The 20,833-nt window shown below is 41.4% G+C and overlaps 1 protein-coding gene across 1 annotated transcript in view; it reads left to right on the forward strand.

Annotated features, from left to right (window-relative positions):
- The window catches only part of MYO9A (myosin IXA), a 115,024-nt gene that overhangs the window by 20,676 nt on the left and 73,515 nt on the right, over positions 1–20,833 (forward strand). Inside the window, exon 2 of the mRNA XM_018552780.1 lies at positions 18,569–19,477. Coding sequence (XP_018408282.1) covers positions 18,629–19,477 — 849 coding nt within the window. The 5' untranslated portion in view covers positions 18,569–18,628. The remainder of the gene's footprint in view (positions 1–18,568; positions 19,478–20,833) is intronic.

Genomic DNA, 20,833 nt, shown 5'->3' on the forward strand with positions numbered 1-20,833 from the left:
AGGTGAAGTGACCAATCTAGGACAAAATAGCTGAACGGGAAAGTGAGATGAATTGGAGCATTTTTCCAAATCCGCTATGTTGTCCTAGATTGTTCACTTCTCCTGCCTTCTCCAAGCTCTTCACACTTTTGTGAATAACCCTGTTAATACACTCTGACCTTCCCCTCATTAAAGTAGTATTAAACTTGTTTTTCAGTTGTTGTTGTTGTTGTTGTTGTTATTATTATTATATAGGATTTATATAGCGCCAACAGTTTGCACAGCGCTTTACAATATAAGGAGGACATTACAATCACAATACAATTCAAGACAAGATGGTAAGGAGGGCCCTGCCCCTGATGGCTTACAATCTAAAAGGGAGGGGCAAGTGATACATGAGGAGGAAGCTGTGTGGGGATGAATTGTTTGAGAATGTGATGGTTCAGTGGTTAGGTTGAGGTGGGTGAGTAATGAATCAAGATCTAACAATTATACATTGTCTAGCAAAGTAATTCCTCATAATGTTGACAAAGCACTTACATCATATTTTCTGGAGAGCTGGTTCCAACTCTCTCAGCTTCCCTGAACTTCCTATCTAGTACAAAAACACAAGGGACAGTAAAATCTCCAGCATCTGTTTATCTACTAGCTTGGAAAGGGGAGCAGGGACAGTGCTTGCCTTGCTGTGTCTGTGTATTTTTGAGACACGCACAGCTTACTAGCACAGACGAGGGTGGCCCCATATGATCCAGCAAGGGAAAGGAGCAACCCTGAAACAGAATATCAGGACCAGTATCAGGGGAACAGCTACCCCCGCACTGCAAGGGTTTAAGTGCTCGTTTTTGCCTAGGGTAAAAAATAAGTTATACTCAACTGATCCTTCGAGTCTTGCTCTTAGACCGGTCCTTCCAGTGTCTCTCCCCCTCCACTGCAGCAGTCTAAGGTCCAAAAGTCATTAAGTTAGCTGTGGTGGAACTACGAATCCCATGAGGCTTTGCAAGATTCTCACAGCCACAGACATGACTCCCGGAGAGAGATGCTTCATGGGAGTTTGGCCATCCCTGCATTAAGTTCTATACACTGTGTATAAGATGTGAGGCCGCCAAGGGACATAACATTGCTGCAGGGAAAGAGGAGTCAGGCTCGAGGGAGCAGTTTCACAGCTGGACGGCTCAGAGGGTCGGGTGAGTCCAAGTTTGTTATTTTTGACCCTAGGTAGAAACGAGCACTTAGCCCCCCATTCACACCTAGGTGTTCTGTCACGCAACAAAACTCTCAACACAAGAAATCCCAATCATTTTATTGGCCCCTGTTCACACTTGAGCGCTTTGTTGCAAGCTGTAAAATGCCTGTTGCTGGAAAAAGTACACATGCTGCTTTCAGGCAGTTAACAGTGCGTTTGGCCCATGGGCTTCAATGGAAATGCCTGGGAACGCACGACACAAGTGTTTTTGAGATTCCTGTGCGTGTTTTTGCGGGGTTTAATGCACTTTTGTCCATTGACTGCAATGTCTTTTAATCTGCCAGCTTAGACGCACGTCTAATGCATGTGAAAAATGTGCAAAAATGCACAAAATATGCCAGATGAGATTGTGCGCAAAAACATGAAAAAAAAACTGACGCCTAGGTGTGAATGCAGGCTTAAGCCTGGCAGTGCCGGGGTAGCCCCACTGCAAGGGTTAATACAGTTTTTACCTGAAGTTCTTTAAAAAAAAAGAAAAAGAAGACGCATAACAGAGATGCGCAGAGTTGGTAGCATGTTCATAAATTCCCCCAAATGCTTCTCGATTTTTAACCCTTTGTTAGGACAGACAGTGTCCAGATCTAGTTACAACTGATAATGGGATCTGCCAGTACAGTACAGACAGGGTAATTGCGCGACATATTTGCCTCCCCACCCCCAGAGGAAAATTGCATTCCAGAGCAAAATTCAATTTAGAGAAAACTTTTCTTTCAGGAAAGAACATGTGATATGTAAGCGGCAATTTTATCGATTTCTGTTTTTATTACGATATGAGATGTGAATGAGGACATGTAACAAATCTAGAAAAGGTGTTCTCTCAATTTGGTTACAAAAGTGGAAATACATTTTGATTGTCACTTTAAGCCTCTGCACCCAAGCAGCGTTGGGAGGCGGCATATTGATGACAACAAAACATCAACCTTCAACACTAAAGCTGGCCACACACCTTACAATTATCTGCAGACTTTCTGTGGTCAGATGGAAAAAGTGCAACAGATTGGCCCAGGTGGAGATTACTCCATCCACACAGTTAAGTGTAGATAGAGGAATCTGTTGCACCTTTTCCATCTGACCACAGAAAATGTGCAGATAATTGTAAGGTGTATGGCCAGCTTAAAGCCGCCGCACCCCCATCTAAAATTGGCAGAGGAAGTATAAAGTGAGATGTTTTGATAAGGACCTTAAAACGCACCCATATCCTCTGCCAAGTATGCTGGTCTGAGAGGCAAGGATTGAGTGACCGGACTGTGTGCATGGCGGACAAACTCACATCCTAGCGGAAGGTGAAGTGCAGCAGGCTTCTGCATTTGTGGTCTGAAACCAACCGTCATACATTGGGGGGAATTTATCAAAACTGGAGCACACAAAATCTGGAGCAGCTGTGCATGGCAACCAATCAGCTTCTCTCTTCAGTTCAGTTAAGATCTGAAAATGAAAGAGAGAAGCTGATTGGTTGCCATGCACAGCGGCTCCAGTTTTGATCAATTCCCCTCACTTTTCACTTTTCCCCTCCCCCCTTATTTTTCTGTTTTCATAGCTAGCTTTGGATCATTGTACATTTAGTACACGACCGCTGATAGCTCTTGCCAGACCTCTTCTCTAGTTGTGCATTGAGCCATGTTTCCTTTACTGGGAACAGCTGTAGGGAGAGGAAGCACGTGTCCCACATGACTCTATATTACAGAGGCGCATACAATTAATTCTTTATGGCAAGGCTTTATCGACCCTCTCATTCACTGTACCTACAATTTCCTAGCTCTGAAGGGAAGTGGTCATTTGTAGGAAATGATTAAATGTCACGCTGATCGTTTGAGTATAGTAAATAGCTTTTGCAGTTTCCTAGTTTTTACATTTTCTTTGCTAAAAATAATATAGCTGACATTTCCAGGGACACGGTGCTGCTCCAACAGGGTAGTGCCTCTTTATAATGACTTTGTGGGTCACCGTGTATTCTTAGCCCATTATACAGCATTCCAAGAACTCCAAGCAGAACTTCAGCCAAAAATCACAAATAGCCCATTGAAAGAGAAAATAATACCAGCATTTGCGGCAAAAATCACCTTCAACCCAGAGATTTCCCTGCAGTGCTTTCTAAATGTGCTCATGTCTGATGGACGGCATTATTCAACCCGCTTCTCTGATCTCAGGTTATTGTGGACCCACCCCCAGCCTGTCACTGGACAGTCAAAGGAGGAGCAGTGCTGTGCTGAGCTCATCTCTCTGTCACTTTGCTCTCTCTTCCTATCAGCATGCTTCTTATCAGCACATGAACTGATTGGCTTAGGTTTTGCTTTTTCTTACACCACGGCTCTGCTGTACAGGGACTGCTACCAGATCAAATGACACTGCTTGCATTTAAAAACAATAAGGGGGTTATTCACAAAAGGGTGAAGAGTTTGGAGAAGGCAGGAGAAGTGAACAATCTAGGACAACATAGATGAACTGGAAAGTGAGATGAATTGGAGAATGTTTCCAAATCAGCTATGTTGTCCTAGATTGTTCACTTCACCTGCCTTCTCCAAACTCTTCACCCTTTTGTGAATAACCCTGTAAATGTAAATATGTAATAAGGATTACAGGGCTACATTCAGTTGTGTCTTTTATAGCTGCATAGCGTGCATCTTTCAATGCACTTTAATTTGTTCTTTAAAGTGACATTAAAGTCAAAAAATGTTTTCCCTCCCCCCCAATGTTAATGTCAGCAGTTAAATTATGTCTCTTAATCCGATCTTCTTCTTTCCTGATGTTTTCATCTGTCCCTCCAGCGGTGCGGCGGCTCTCCGATCCAGCGCTGACTCCTCTGTCCTTGCTGGCACTTCCGATCCCACGGTGTCTACATGCGGGTGCACGCGTCCATAAACTTACCTTGCGTCTCTGCTCGCCTCCCAGACGAAAATCTAAACTGCGCATGCGCCCGCCCCAAGATCCTTTGCGGCCGCCCGAGCAGTTTCAGGATTTTCTGACGGGAGCGTGTGGCGAAGACAGGGTAAGTTTAAACCGCTGTTAAAGCGGTTTTTTAAAACAACTTTTTGCAATTTTTCAACTGCTTGCTAGCAGTAGATGTAGGCAAAAAAACCGGAGGCTTTAGAAACCCTTTAATATGCGGTAGGCAATCATTTGCAGACTCTGGTTTTGTATTGTTGAATGAAGGGAAGTTTTGGATTTCTTCAACTTTCAAATGTAGCAAAGCCTTGTTACAGTGGTATCACTTTGTGATGTGTGTTTATCTGAGTTCAGCTACAGTGACCTGTACAGGAAAAACTTGCTTCTCCTCTTTTGCTAATCTCCTCCTCCAGCCTCTGCAGTAAAAATTATTTATTTTGTCCTTTTTCCTGTAAACATTATATGACCTTACTTGTAAACGTGCTTCTCTTCTATAGTCATATTGCTAGTTGATTTCCCAACACTTTTTTTTATCTTACATTAAACCTCACTACAACTGTCAGTGGTTGCATTAAAAAAAACCCAAACTGAATGATGTATTAATGAATACAGAGCTGCAATCATTTGATTTTTATATTTGCCTGGATTTCCGCTTTACTGTTCAACACGGTGCAACCACATGCAAGCCTTCCAGGTCAAACCTTTTTTGGCCACAGTTCTCTTTAGGGTCACATGAGGGCATTTACTAATGTCCTCATGTGAGCCGAAACTCAGCATATAGCAGGCTAATGCCTGCTGTATGCTGACAGCACAGGTCCCGACAATACTGTTGCCTGATTGACAGATGGTTCTGCCTATCTAGAGGCCTATCTCCCCTGTCTGTCCCTCCAATGAGAGCTGGAGGAACAGAGAGGGGAGGGGTGAATTCCTGCGGGGAGCCGTGACTGACAGTCACCACTCTCTGCCGGGAGAGGCAGTGAGCTTGAGTGATCGGTGGTATGTGATCGCTCACTTCTCAATCAATAGAGCCGACATGTGACAGCTGTAGTGTCACATGTTGGCTCTAAGTATGGGGATGAGTGTATTTCACTCTCCCCATAGTTGTCCTTGAACAGGAGATTAAGAAAACTGGTTTTGAACTCTTTCAGCTTGCCTTGTTCTAAGCCTTGAGGCTTTATTCATACTTGCATTTTTGTGTTCTGTGTGCAGAGAAAAATGTCAGGCTAGGTGCTTTGTTCTACGCTTCTAGATGCATTAAATGACGCGTGTTTACGTGCGTTAAAATGCATAGGCATTTAGGTGCATCTGGTAGCAAATCACCGCATTAAATAGCGTTAACATGCGTCTTTGGTGCGTTTAGAGGTTAAAATCAATTCCTGGACACACCTGACTTTTTTCTAAACTTAGCTTTACTGATCGCAGATAAAAGCATCTACATGCAAAGTGTGAATAGATCCATTGGGAATCATTAGATGCATGAATATACATTTAGGGCTTGTTCACACTAAATGCAGACCAGATCTGCATGAGTTTCTGCACATGCAGTGCAGTGTGTTTTGACACGTTCCGGGCCATTTTTGTAAAAAAAAAATATATACATTTTTTAGCCTAAAATGGGCTTTCAGTGTGCTCCAGGGCTTTTGCATGAATTTTTGATGCGTTTGCATTTGTTTTGGTGCGTTCCAGAGCAGAAACAAATGGGGCATGCTGCAGTTTTTCTACATGCTCTGGTGTGAAGTAGAGCCTAAAATACCATTTGGAATACATTGATGCGTTCTATAACTTATTTGCTCTCCGCTTGGTGTGAACTAGCCGTTAGAAAACCATTTTAAACCCCTATAGAAGCATCTAATCACACCTAGTGTGAATGTCACCTTAGAGTAAAAGTTTAACACAAGTTTATTAGGTAGGGGGAAAGGGGTGGGTACATCACTGAAATTATATTAAAGGGTTTCTAAAGTCCTGGCATATACTATACTGTTATAACATCAGCATGTAATAGGAATACATACTAGAGTTGTTGTTGATTAATACAATCAAAGCTTACATGAAAAAATCCCTTTTATGTAGTGAGTGCTGCCTTCCGTCTGCCCATCACTTTCATCAACTTCCTGGATTCCCAGTGTGCTTGCGTCTCTTTCCCTTCTGCTTGATATGATGCAATCTTGATTTCTGAAGACTACATATCCCCTCATGCATTGCTTCCAGAAAGTAATGATGTTACATGGTAGAAAGTTCAGATGTTGAGTTGTAGTTGAGAAGGCATGCTGTGTAAGAGCTGTGACACAAGGATGTTCATATTCACAGGGCTGAGTGAAATTGTGTCAGTACATTGAGGAAATATATCCTATGGGCACCTTCAATAAGTAAGTTTAAACACTTCTAGATCAATATGGTAATTAGGAGTGGGATAGAACTTCAGTATGGAAATATGTAGTTCTTTTTAGGTGTTGACCATTGATATCCTTTAAATTGCAGCAGCCCAGCAAAGATAGTACATGTGGCTAGAGCTCCTAGAGAGCCATTGGGCTGCTTGCTAATCACACATGTACAGTTTGGAAAATCATTGACATTGTCCTGAACTCTGGAAAGTCCACTCTCATTCCATGAGCATTGCGGCTCCCTGTATTGCATTGTGCTGGCTACAGCTCTGAGCTAGAGCAAGTATTTTTTTTCAGAAATCTGTGTCTAGCTTTGAGGAGGTGTTTTGAGGTAATGCTGAAGACATCTTGTGGTGGCAACTTTGCTGGTTTGCTGTTTGTTTAAAAAAATCTGGGTATACTACAGGCTCAGTTTAACCGGAGACTGTCTATCTTCACTACAAAATATGATTTTTCATACATATGTTGTTGTATATATGTTTTTCACTCCAAGCTCGCTCCCGTGATGGACTATAATCTCACGTTTAGTTTACTAATGTCCATCACAGGAGTGAGCTTGGAGCGGTGACTACTTTACAACACACACAGAGACCTTGGGGAACAAAAGTAGCCACCCTACGACTGTGTTCACACCATTTTCCGGGCCAGATCTGGAACATAGTGCATTGCATTTTTGCTTTGATTTCTTTCTTTTTTTTTTAGCTTAAAATGGTCTTACAGTTGTGTTCCAGTGCGTTCCATGCGTTTTTGATGCGCTTCTGATGCCCGTTTGATGCATTCCAGACCAGACAAAAAAGGACAAGCAACATTTCTGGTCTGGTCAGGAACGGACTGCACTGGTGGGAACAGAGGCCAGAAATAGCATAGGGATAAATTGGGTTGCATTTTGGGTCCGGAAACGGTCTGGTCTGGAGGTGATCTGCAGGTGGTGTGAATGGGCCCTCCTAAGGAAGGACAGTGTCAGCACCACTTCAAAGATGATTTGAGGATCTACAGCCGAGTGATACACAAATAAGATACATATTGTTAATAGTTAAGGTACTTGAATGTTTTTAAAAATGATATCTCCTGAGTTTAGTGTGACTTTAAGGCATGTATAACAAGCAATCAATAAATAGTATGAATGCCATGAAAGCTCTAATCTAAAAAGGCTGACAATTATCTGGCAAAAATTAACTAACCTGAAGTGGTATTCATTGCAAACTATCAACTTAACTGTTGCCTGACTATCAGCATGAAGAAAGATGTGTTCATTAACTAGCTTTAATGTCTAGAGACCTGAACACTGTGCCGCTGGCATGCAAGCTTTATCAAACAGTAGAATTTTCAAGCCGATGGGAGGAAAGAAGTGTGCTTGGATCAGGGCTGGACAAATCCCAGGAGCCAGGTCACAGGTGAGCCTAACTTTTGAGGTTTTCTCCAATTGTTGTCAATGAAGCTGGCTCGGGCAAACTGGCTCCTGAATTCCATATTAATTTGTCCACCCCTAACCTGGATGCTCCATCACAGAAGCTGAACAAGCTAATGTATTATGTTGTCTCAAATGGCGGCAAGTCCCTATGCTTTGATAACATACCCAAAGAGTCTGCAGCAGTTTTTGTCCCATGCATTGACAAATCATATTAGCTTGGAAACTTTTACAGCCCAGGCTTTTTTCCTTTTGGATTGTAAATGAAGCAGGTTAAAGTAGATTTAAACCTAGTCACTAAAATCTCATATTAACTTCCAACATGTGAATGTCATTTCAAAAGCCATTGTAAATCTTTTTTAAAATCTGGATCTTTCATTAACATACCTGGCATGAAGGTCCTTGTACAGGTACTTCCCTGTTATAGAGTTGTGATAAGGCTCTGTCCCGCACTGATAACCTCTTCCACATGCTTTCACGCACATTGCACGCACATTGCACGCACATTGCACTGGCAAGTTCCACCTGCCTTGAGATAAAACATGGTGTGTAGACAGAAATGTGCTGCAAAGAGGCTGCAGAAGATCAGCATCACTAAGAGTGGCAAAATGGTGATAACAGATCAGGTGTTTGGTAGACTTTGTTTTGTATGGTAAGCTAAATATCATACAGATAGAGTATTGATCCACTTTAATTACAAATTTAATCTTTAAAAATCAATTTCTCTCATTGAAAAGATTGGCAGACTAGTGCATCAGGCTTACAGATTAGATTGACTACAGCATCATGGCTATGCACTCTGTTGTTCTGACACCATCACAGTATACTTTGTACATTGGATTGATGGGACAAAAATAAGAAATGCATTCTTCTGTGGCCATGATTCCCTGCCATCCACCCGGATGTGTTTTCAGGTCTTCTAACTGTAATATCCCAGGGGTATGCCCTGTGTATAGTTTTTTTTATTCCCTCATAATCAAATAAAAGTGTTGCACTCCATAATATCAGGTGGAGATTTTAAGTACTTTAACGTTTCACAAACTTTTCTTCGCCCAGAATAATACGCATAAGAACTTGGGATGTCCAGATACCAGTTCAGATACCAGTGCCGATACTTGACATTTTCATGAGAACTACCAGGGTTGCAGCTGGGAACAAGCTCTGGCGCTCACTGTCCTGAAATCATTAGGCTGCATTGTTTTAGAAAAACTGTCACATGACAATAAACAAAAATGTATCAGTACTTGTGTCTGTGAGGACTTAGACAAGTATCAGTATTGTACTTGAAAAAATGGTATCGGTGCACTTGTATTTATAGAAAAAAACAAACAATTAAAACAGATGTACAAATCCCAGGAGCTCCGTATGCTCCTTACAAGTGACAGCTGTCTCCTAACTTTTAAATTTTTCTCTAGTCTAGTCTTGGAGCTGGAAACGTATCTGTACATGTACTTGTACCGAGTACGGTACTTGGTATCTGAACATCCCTAATAAGAACAAAGTGTCCATTTTACGTACAATAAAGCTTCCAAAATGTTCTACATTAATGTGGGTGCAGAAAGAAGAAACAAAACAAGGTAACAACATGTTTAAAAATACCTCCAAGGCTTATATATTTATGTTGTCAAACGGCCAGCAAAATGCTGAATGAAGTGCATTCATATAAGTATACAATAACAAGTAATAATACCATCTGTTATCCAATGAGCTTCACAGTTTAAGCAAATGTGTCTAACTGTGTAGTTCTACGTTCTATGTTTTTTTACATTGATTTTAACTGCTAACCTAGGCACATGCTTGAAATTTAGCCTTACAGTACATGTAAAGCTGGCCAAAGACAGCTTGCATTTTGGCCAATTCCTGCTGAATATGCAATAATGGGTGGTCCTGTCGGCACCACCCAGCTCCACAAAAGTTGACTGAAAAATTTGAAGGAGCTGGTGGAAAATGGTCAGCTAAACAGTGACTGCATCCAGTCCGCTGCACGTCACTGTCCAGATATTCAGACAGTTGCTGGTGCCGGCTTTCTGAATGTAACAGCCAGCAGGGGAGTTTTCTCCATCCACACGGTTTAGTGTGGAGGAGGGAATTGAATCATTTCCCTGCAGGGCTGGGAGATCTAACATGCATGGTTAGCGTAACTAAACGATTAAAAAAAAATAAAAAAATACTTGTATTCACCTTTTTTATCCTTCGTTGCATCGGGAAGTGCCTGAACAAGGACCTTCATGGCAGGATCACCATGTATTCAAAAACTGCAGATTTGAAAAGATTAAAAATTACTTTTGAAATTGCATTAAGGTGTTCTGGGGCGGGAGGGGGCATGTCGGTCAAGTCAATGGCACCACAACCACGCCCACCACGTACAAGTACTTTTGTTTGCGATCGCACTGAAACGGAGCACAGGCATTTATGTGCCACGCATTCTGGTGCTGGTAATTGCACTGCGGGAGGGGGGGAAGGAACTGCGGTACCTAATGGGATCCAGCGCGTTCCAGCAGCTAACTGTGCTGGAACACACTGGAAGGGGTGTGAAACGGCCCTTAATGTTTCTATGTGATTTGACATGTACTTAGCAAACAGGTATGCGAATGTGATTAGACTAGATGGAGTTTAAGGAGAATAGGAAAGCCTTTGCATGTCGGCTCTATCTAGTGGCTATAATTCACTATAAATCTTGTTCACATAGCTGTTTGCCATGTGAAAGGCTTATAAATCACCCCCTAAGTCTCTGTAGACATCTAGGGAAATCAGTGAACCAACTCTAGGAGGAAATGGATGAGAATTCACTTCAGAGACCTTTTCTCCACAAATGCTGTGAATACAAGGAGGGAACTTTTTTGTGTTTTTGTTTACAATATTATATTTAAATTTTTCTGTAGAAGACAAACCTGAATAACATGTAGTCACAGTGTGTGGTTCTCAAAACAACTTGAAAATCTCCTGAATAATTTATAGCGTTATCGAACTTTGTCTATATATCCTATCCAACCATCAAAACACACCATGGAAACCGGTATACAGTATGTGCGTGATAGAGGATCAGCCTTGCGGCTCTATAGATTTGACAAGTCTGATAACAGAGTTACAGTTTTATAGTATAACAACAATAGATTCTATGTGCCTGCCCACCGTGATTGTATTTTTTTTTTTTTGCACAGATTAAAAATGAAAAGTAATGTTTAGTAACATTATGAAATGGTTTGTGCAGCAGATGTATCAGTTTAACAAAGGTTGCGTTTTCCTTTTGAAGTGAAATCCCAGCTGAATCCCTCTTCCTGTGTTGTACATCATTTTCTACTTCTTAAAGTCTTAAAATGTATGCACAGCCAAAACTGAAAACCTGCCTCTGTGAAAAAGAAAGCACTCTATGAATGCAGAGATTTCTAACTTGTCTGTTTATTTAATGGTAATGATACTTGTTGATGCTGCCAATTAAAGGTCGGCTTCCTGCGTAAAGCTGGCCATACACCTATAGATTATCTGCAGATTTTCTGTGGTCATATACAAAAAGTGCAACAGATTCCTCCATCTACGCTAAACTGTGTGGATGGATGAATCTCCCACTGGGCCAAGCTTCAGTATCTTACTAGTCGGCCCCGCTGGCTCTCGAAACACCTGAACAATGCCTGCATCCAATCAGATTGTTGAGGTATTTTGAGAGCCAGTGGGGCCGTCTAGCAAGATACTGAACCTTGGCCCAGTGGGAGATTCCTCCATCCACACAGTTTAGCATAGATGGAGGAATCTATGGCACTTTTTGCATCTGACCATAGAAAATCTTCAGATAATCTATAGGTGTATGGACAGCTTTAGCTTGACAACATTTTAACCCCATAAGGACCCTTACACGACTCTTACCCACAGTGTGATCGCCCGCACTGGAACGCATGGTACAGCAATGCTGTGCTTTCCAGTGCAGTGTGATTGCAAAAAAATTGTGCATGCAGTTTTATTCTGAAGTAAACTTTATATCACTCCATTTATGTATTTTATTTTAAGGATGCTATTTTTTTTAATCCGATTAATCGAAAAACGAATCATCCAACTAATCGATTATTAAAATAATCATTAGTTGCAGCCCTACAGGTACCGTCAAACGATCATATATACTCCAGCTCGCCAGCTGTGCTTTAAAAGAGAACAATGGGGTAAGTATTTTTTTCCCCAAAGTTCTCTTAAGGGTCACGGGAGGACATATACTCGCGTTACATTACTGTCGAGATCCACCCAGCTACGTAAATGACAGCTGGCTCTGCCTATCTAGTGGCAGAGCCAGCTGTACCCGCCCCCTCCCACTTAGAGCTGGAGGATGAGAGCGGGGGGGGAATCCCTGCAGTGAGCCATGACTGGCCATCTCCGCTCTCTGCAGGGAGATGATGAAGAAGTAAGCGAGCGACGGTATGCGTTCGCTCACTTCCCGATCTATTGAGTGGACGTGTGACAGTTTCATTGTCACATCGGCTCGAACTATGAGGGTGAGTGAAAATCACTTACCTCATAGTTCTCCTTTACCTACAAAACCCACCATGACTCTGGCAGTCATGCCTGTAACTGTCAGTGCTGCAATGCCTCATGCTACTTGTAGTTCCACAACAGCGGGAGGGCCAGAGTTGCCAACCCCTGGGATAGCTGATCCCAAACTAAGGTGTTTAATTTGTATAGTTTCACTCTGTTTTCTTTAAAGATCAGGACTGAGAAGGTTTATGAATAGATTTTCTCTCCGTGCCCTTGTCGGTGAATCAGAGAAATATGTCCGCCATCACATGTTGTGGTTGAAATAAGACCGTTTCCAGGTATCTGGCTTTACTGGAGTTACATTTACATTTCAGGTTTCTGGTTGGGGAGTGGTTACTGCTTTGTTTCCTTCTGCAGTTTCCGTGTATTGTCCGTCTTGGAACAAATAGGGTTAATGTGGAAGGTATGTGGAGGGCGAGGCTAGTGCAGGATGTGCAGAGAATGGTCATGGCAGATGTGTGTACTAATAAATTAATATATATCGTTTTACATATCTCGCAATAGACTTTCAATAACTTTGATAACTTATACAGTTTTGAGTAACTTTATTGCTCACATACATCTGAGAACATGTAACAAAATAAACATTGTTGTATTTGTGCAACATTGTTATACTTCAGATAAACTATTTTGTTTAGTGCATGTAACAGTCAGGTTTCATTTCTGTGTACTCCTTTTATTTATTGATATATATAAAATCAACTTTCTCTTCTCTGTTTTCTCTCCATGACCCTCCCATTTCCTTTTTTACAACGTTCACACACACATTTCCTTCCACATTTATTTTTGGGATGTCCCTTCTACTCTTTGGGATACCCTCCTCCCCTTTTTCTTTTCCTTCGGTCATATTCAGGTATTTCGTTGAACTGCTTCTCGCCCTATTAACGGCTATTCATGTTTGTGTCTAATGTATGTAGGCAGCATGTGATTTTTTTAAAAAAAATTTCTATTTGTTCATGTACAGTGACTACTGATTTTAATTTCTTTACGTTGGTGTGACCAAGCTGCTTGTATAGCTGAGTGCTGAACTTAACGTCGGGGTCATAACTGTATTTTAAACACACCTCTTAAGTAAATATTAACTTTTAAGGAATAAAGGCAAATGCCGCATATGCAACAATGAGCGTAATCTTTTATTTCATATTTATTTACAGAAATGTTCTCAGGATCAAACTCTTTTTTTTAGTGAAAAGCTAGATTAATGTATAATAAAAGGCAAAACATTTTCCTTCAGATTTGGATAGAGTAGTGAGGGGTTATACCCACTGTCAGGTTTTCTTCCACCTGTGTCCATATTGGGTAGATGCACTCCCCTAATTGTCCTGATTGCCAGTGACACTGGAACAGGAATAGAGGGCAAATCTTCCAATGGGGACACTTGATCCCATGACAACTGTGTAAGAGTGGATTTCCCTCACACTGGAGAGAGATCCTCTCACTTCCTGTTCAGTCTACTACAGTATAGGAAGTGAAGGATAATCTACCCAATTGGGAAACCGTATCTTACTTTATTCAAAATGTAAATAATAAATTGGCTTTAAATATACTTTAAGCAAAACCAAGGCACACCGGGGATGGCTTTTCAAAAATATAGCCTCTTATATTTCTTGGTGATACCAATGTTGAAGTTTCCTTACAAACCTCCCTGAAACCCTCTAGAAAACCATAATGGACTTGTCACTCCCTTGTAGTTGGATATTCTGTTTTTTTGTTCTTTCTGAATAAGGGAGCATACATCACAGACCACTATCATTTAGCTTTCCCATGGGCTTACTAGAGTCCCTGGGAGATAGAAGAATCCAGCATAGGAAACAACTTGCCACATTAGGTGAGCAAAACCCATAAAGAAGTGTGCTCACTGCACTTCCTGTTTCGGATTCCGGTCCTTTTCTATGACGCTCTTATCAGATGTATTAAACATAACCCAGTACTTCAACCATCACTTGCCCAAGTATCAATTGGTGTGTACAAACTTCATTTAAATCCCAACATCAGACAAAGCAGTTATTTGTAGCGAAAGGGTTAGAACCCCTGTCAGATTTTTCAGTGTGAGGTGGGGACAAGAAGCAATGATAAATATCTACAATGGAGGTACAGTAAGCAACTAAAGCACTTATTTTGTTGAAAAAAAAATCTGAGGTGTATATAACTGAATTAAACCTGGTATCTCTTGATTCCTTGCAAATATGAGAGCCATGGTGGCTGCTTATTACATTTTGCAATTGCTGGTTGATTAGCTGTCATGCTGACCCTCTGGTGTTAATACTTTGTCACTTATCCAATGCAAGAATGAGACGAGGCCTGATAATCTGGTCTGTTTCCTGGGGGTTTCTTTAAAAACGCAAACTCTTCGCAGTACGCGTTTATTGTAAGGCTGGTCACACACACATTGTGATCCCATCATGCAATCTTCTACTGATGTCATAACTTTGTAGTGTAAAATCTGTTCAGTTTCTATTCAGTCAGGTATGCTCTCGCACTTCATTATTATATATTAGCATATTTAAGGGTAGTTTTACAATCCTCTTGTGTGGTCAGCTTTTAGGATGTGAAACCAATATGTAATCTGCTCTAATTAATGGTCTGTAGTAGGCCTTTTTTTTTTTTTTTAAATGCCTGAGGGTAGAATCATCTCGGATGGTCAGGATTGTTGTGTAGCTCCCAATCAGATTAAATCTTTCATTCTCTATAATTTTCCTGTGAAGATTTGAATCTGACTGATGAGGCAACACAGACTGTCTGAGCCAGATAATTAAGGCTCACTCTGTTTACTTGGTCATTCTTTACTACTTTATTGTCTAGGGGAGGGGTAGTGAATTAAAATGTAAGGAGGTCTGGTAAGTAAAATTTCCATTGAGCGAAAATCCCAATCGCAGTCTGGACAGAGTTGTCATTTAGGGCCCATTCACACCACATCCAGATAATCTCCAGACCACATTGTTTGTGGACCCAAAATGCATCCCAATGTATCCCTGTGCTATGTCTGGCCTCTGTTCACACCAGTGCAGTCCGTTCCAGACCAGAAAAATACTGCATTTCTCATTTTGTCTGGTCTGGAATGCACTGGAATGCATGGAAACACATCAAAACAGTATGCAAACGCATCTAGTATGCAAAAGCACTAGAACGCAGTAAAATCATGGCAAAAATGCTGCTCTAGATCTGGTGCAGACATGGTGTCAACATAGCCTCAGTCTGTGTCCATAGTGCGGTCAGCCATTTAGGCATTCACACCATCAGCTGCATTACAACGCACAGCTGCTGATGTGTTTCCCGGGCACAGTGCTGATGCGCTGATACTGGTGCTTCACACTTTTTTTTTGTTTTTGTTATAACTCCACCCTCCCTGTTTAAATACAGGTGCATGCCTTACATGCACATGCTCAGTCTAATCAGATGGCAGGGGCAGCAGGGTTGATTTTAATTTTTGAATTTATTTTACTTTTTATAACCTTTTTTTTTTATTTTTTTTATCACTGTATTTTTAAATTTTTTGCTTATCACATTTTTTGATGTTTTTTTATCACATTTTTTAAATTTCTATTTATTTTTACGTTTTTACTCATCGCCTTTTCTTGTTTTAGTTCTAACTTTTTTTTTTTCCACCTAACTTTTGCTATCACAAAGGGGCTAAGACCTATGTCACAGCATTTGAAGGTGACAGGTTCTCTTCATGGTGACTAATAGACTCCTGATGTCTCCACTGTACCACCCACACAGAGATGACGCACAGGAGTCATTTTCTGTAGAGCGTGGAAATGGGATATAGGCCTACCTATCTTGTTTCCATTTTAATTTTACTTCTAATAATTGTTTCTGATCAGATTGAGTTTGTAAACTTTGCTGCAAACTTTAACACTTTTGTATCGTTCTATGTTTTGTTAGCAGGAACCCAGTGAAGTCCATATATATATGGACTTCATCAGAATAAGCTAAAATTTAGGCTGAATGTGTTATTTTTCACCCTTAACACATGACACATTTAATCATTGTCCATTGTTCTTCCGGTGACAGTAATGTAGCCTCATCTGTAATTATCCTACATTAGGTGAAAGCTACACCCATAAAAATCATATTCTTAATGAACTTTTCATAACTCTATTGAATGTGGTGAGGAAAAAGGCTTAGCTTACCCATTTATGTGATAATATTAATCCATAATTAAGCCTTTGCACTGCAGGACTAATTTTAAAAGCGTAAAAGTTTATTTGCAACTCTTTCTAATCCCCAGCACAGTGTTGTATAACGATGAAGTGAACTGGTCCTCGGGCAGCGTTCAAGGCGCACAGTCTTTTTTTTCTGATTACTAGCCCACTGGTGTCAAGCAACACGTCGTGCAAACTGATGCAAGCAGTGGGAACTGTTTTATGCTGCTCTGCTTGAAGACCCACAATTGGGTGGGAACGGCTCAGATCTGCAATTTCTCTGACACATTCATTCATTATGGGATGAGCGGTGGACAATTGGTTCAGTCATTTGATCTAGTCATCAGGAAGAAGTGTTACATCATCTGTATTAAAAATATATACTTATCACATTAAATGTAATCAAGCAGCACTAAAAGTTTACTATTCAGGGAAATGAGTGACTGTTTTCTATCTGATGTCATTTCATTAACTTTGGTTTTGGCCATTGAGAGGTCAGACATTGCCAGGAATGAGTAAAAGTTAATTTGACAGCTGGAGGACATTGTCATTTGCAACAGGGTTGGAGTCCACATTTAAAGACTGAACAGTACATTTGACTTTCATGCCTCATGTATTCAAGTTCTTCTTAGCTTTTTAGCTTTACACAAGCTTTCTCAGTGTTGTGCCAAGGGACATTGTAATACACAGCCAAATCCAAAACAAGCACAGAAAGGTAAATCTCAGAACTGGCTAGAAGGATGAGCTGCTTTATGGGTTTGCTTGATTCATAACAGCTCAGTATAGGGAAGATCCAGAATGAAGCTGTCTTAACATCAGCCTGATAAGATTTGAGCCCTTGTTTTAATATTGGACTATTATTTTTTTTTTAACGTTTATATCGGAAGAAAAAAAAAATGGGTCACATGATCATCTGAGCTTCTGTTTCATCCAAATATGCACTTGCTGGTGTCAGGAATCAGGTGGGTGCCAGCTTATCACAGCGGTAACACCCACAGCAACAGTGATGGACATTTTGCCCAAGCAAATGCACACATCTTTGCTTAAATGTATTCGATATAAGATAATAAACCAGATACTGTGTTTTCAGTCCAGCTCACACTGCACTGCATAAGACACTACTCTGAGCTACGCTACCCTTACTGCTCCTGTATAAGTGCATAATACAGCACACTTTATTATCTAATACAATAAGGAACACAACAAGGCAATTGTGATCATTGAGAAAGAACACTGCATTCACTCTTTGTGGGCAACACAACTTACATGGTCATTTCTGGGAGTCTGGCCCTTTAGTGTGCACAATAATGAGGTAGGTTCTCTGCTGATTACCCTTTCTCATCCAGATGAAACAAGATGATGTTACCTGCGTTTGTAGTGCAGACCACACTACACAGACATTCACTGACCAACATTCCCAGAGGAATTTGTAAGGATTCAGTGAACTGGGAGAGGGTTGGCTCTGTAGCTTTTTTTACCAAGATGAAACTGGATCTATGGAAGTTGTGTGCGGCACAGAGAATGCAACAGCTGCAAGTGACATCCCCCTGTACCCTGGAGGGCATGTCTGTGGCAGCCAATGAAGCTTGTGGGAGTCTGGGGTTCACACAGACAGGAAGTGTGTCTGCTGCAATACTCTTCATTGAAAATTTGGAGGGGGGATTCAAGAGTAGTACTGTTTTTTTTTTTTTCCACTAAGCACCACAGGCAGGAACATATAGCACAGAAAAGGTCTGCTGAAGTTCTGATGACACAAAATGAATAATGCAGTTTGCAGTAATAATGTGTAAAGCACATACCTTGCAGATTTCGGTGCACTCGGGTCAGACCAGTGAAAGATTCATTCATATTGGCTTGCATGGATTAGCACAATACAGAATGTTAATTGGATTTGCAGTGTGGTGCGGTTGTAAAACTACAACTAAGAAACTGGAGCTAGACCAAAGGCCGATAGGATTATTTATGCATTTAATGTATACTGACTTGCTATTCTTCTTTTTTTTTTCTTTAGGTGTCCCCCCTCTGACGGGGAACCGTCCACACACCTTCTGATGGGACACGGAGTGCCGCCATGTCCGAGGTGGGGGGTGGTGGTGGTGGGCGGCGCCGCCTGCTGGATGAAGAGTTCACCCTGCAGGTTTACCCTGGCAGCATCTTCCCAGATGTCATCTACTGCCCACTGCCTGCCCGCCGACACACCACAGCTGCTGATGTCATTGATGCGGTCATTACAGCACTGCGTTTGGATCGAGCCAAGTGCTATGTGCTGGCAGAAGTCAAGGAATTTGGTGGAGAAGAGTGGATCCTTAACCCAACTGATTGTCCAGTACAACGAATGATGCTATGGCCCAGACTTGCCTTAGAGGCTCGTGGGTCTGGAGAGGACTATCGCTTCCTCTTAAGGGAAAAGAACATGGATGGCTCCATCCACTATGGTAGCCTTCAATCTTGGCTAAAAGTGACAGAGGAACGCAGACGTATGGTAGAAAGGGGATTTCTTCCCCAGGAACAGGGACCAGAATGTGAGGACCTTTGTGGCTTGCCTGACCTTAATGAAAGGACACTGCTTGAGACTCTCCGCACACGCTTTAGACAGGAGAAAATCTATACATATGTTGGAAGCATTTTGGTGGCAGTTAATCCATTCCGTTTCTTACCAATATACAATCCCAAGTATGTGAAGATGTATGATAACAGAAGGCTTGGAGAACGAGAACCTCATATATACGCAGTAGCAGATGCTGCTTACCATGCTATGCTCAGAAGGCAGCGTAATCAATGCATTGTTATCTCTGGAGAGACAGGCTCTGGAAAGACTCAAAGCACCAATTTTCTCATCCACCATTTGACAGCTCTTAGCCAGAAGGGATATGCCAGTGGAGTGGAGCAGATCATATTGGGTGCAGGGCCAGTCCTGGAGGTAAGAGTTAAATTAGCACAAGCAGTACATTAAGAGACCCTGTTGCCAGCCCATTCATTTAACAAAAATTGCAAAATATTTTATGTGCACTAAACTTATTTTATACATGGCGTTTTTTGTGTAGACATCCAAAAGCTCTAAGATCCAAGCCAACTTGGATGTGATGTAATCAGCCCCACCAGGCTCACATTTGTTAGAAATATTGCCCTTTGCTCCTCCATTGGAAGCTAAATGAAAGGTTATGTACGGGGTAAAGGAGGGTGTGGGGGACTAAAAGAAGATCTCCAGGAAAAACATTTTTTATTAACCCTTGCAGTGGGGTTAGCCTCGCACTGCAAGGGTTAGCTGCCCATTTTGGTTTAGGTTGAAAAAGCTATACTCACCTGAACCATAGAGCCGACTTGTTCTTAGACCAGTCCTTCCAGTCCCTCTTCCCCCTCCTCTGCAGCAGTCTAAAGTCCTGTAAATCATCACATTCTATACACTGTGTATAGATGTGAAGACACTGAGGAACATTCCAATGTTACAGAGTAGGGGGAAGGAGACCGGAGAGAATGCTGTGACAACTGGCCGGCACGGAGGATCAGGTATTACTTGTTATTTTGTGCACTAAACAAAAAACAGCACTTAACCCTTGCAGTGTGGTGATAGCCCCACTGTAAGGGTTGATTAAAGTTTTTCCTGGAGTTTTTTAATCCAACACAGAGAGTTATTAGACATTCCCAGAAGAAGAGTGGGCTAGGACAGGTAAGGAGGGGAGGGGGTTGTGCTAGGGAATTTACACCTCCCTGGAGTAGTCCATTTTCTAGCAAATTCAAGGCCACATTGTTAGTGAATAATTTTATGGGAACGAAAAACACAGCAAGCATTTAAACTACTTGATTTTATTGTGTTTTTAAAACGAATGAGAATGAGGTATGCTCACCACTTCCTCCCATAATGATATCATAATATCAGTTTCCTTGCACAACTAAGTCCCAAATGAAGAATTCTTGGCATTGTTTTGGATGGATTCACACACCTTGTGTGCAGCCACTAGAATAGTTCTTCTATTGGTCATCTGTTTAGTGGATGATAATGAAACCCTCAGTGTGTTTGTTTAGCATAGCGAAGAGCTACTTCATCAGCACAAGAAGGGGTGTGACAGAAGCTTGTGTCTGACTTGCTGATCAAAGGGAGAATAGAAAGTGAAGATCTTGTGACAAGATTGTCGAAGAGGGATCTTGTGTGTGTATATAAAGGATGATGCAGAAGAAAGTCTTGGAAAGAGATAGCAATATTTGGTGTTTCATTATTATAACGACATATGGATAAAAGATGATGTATTTTCCCACCTTATTTAGCGTCACTTTTTCT

Source organism: Nanorana parkeri, unplaced genomic scaffold (assembly GCF_000935625.1).
Source record: "Nanorana parkeri isolate BGI_ZX_2015 unplaced genomic scaffold, ASM93562v1 scaffold97, whole genome shotgun sequence".
Taxonomy (NCBI): Eukaryota; Metazoa; Chordata; class Amphibia; order Anura; family Dicroglossidae; genus Nanorana; species Nanorana parkeri.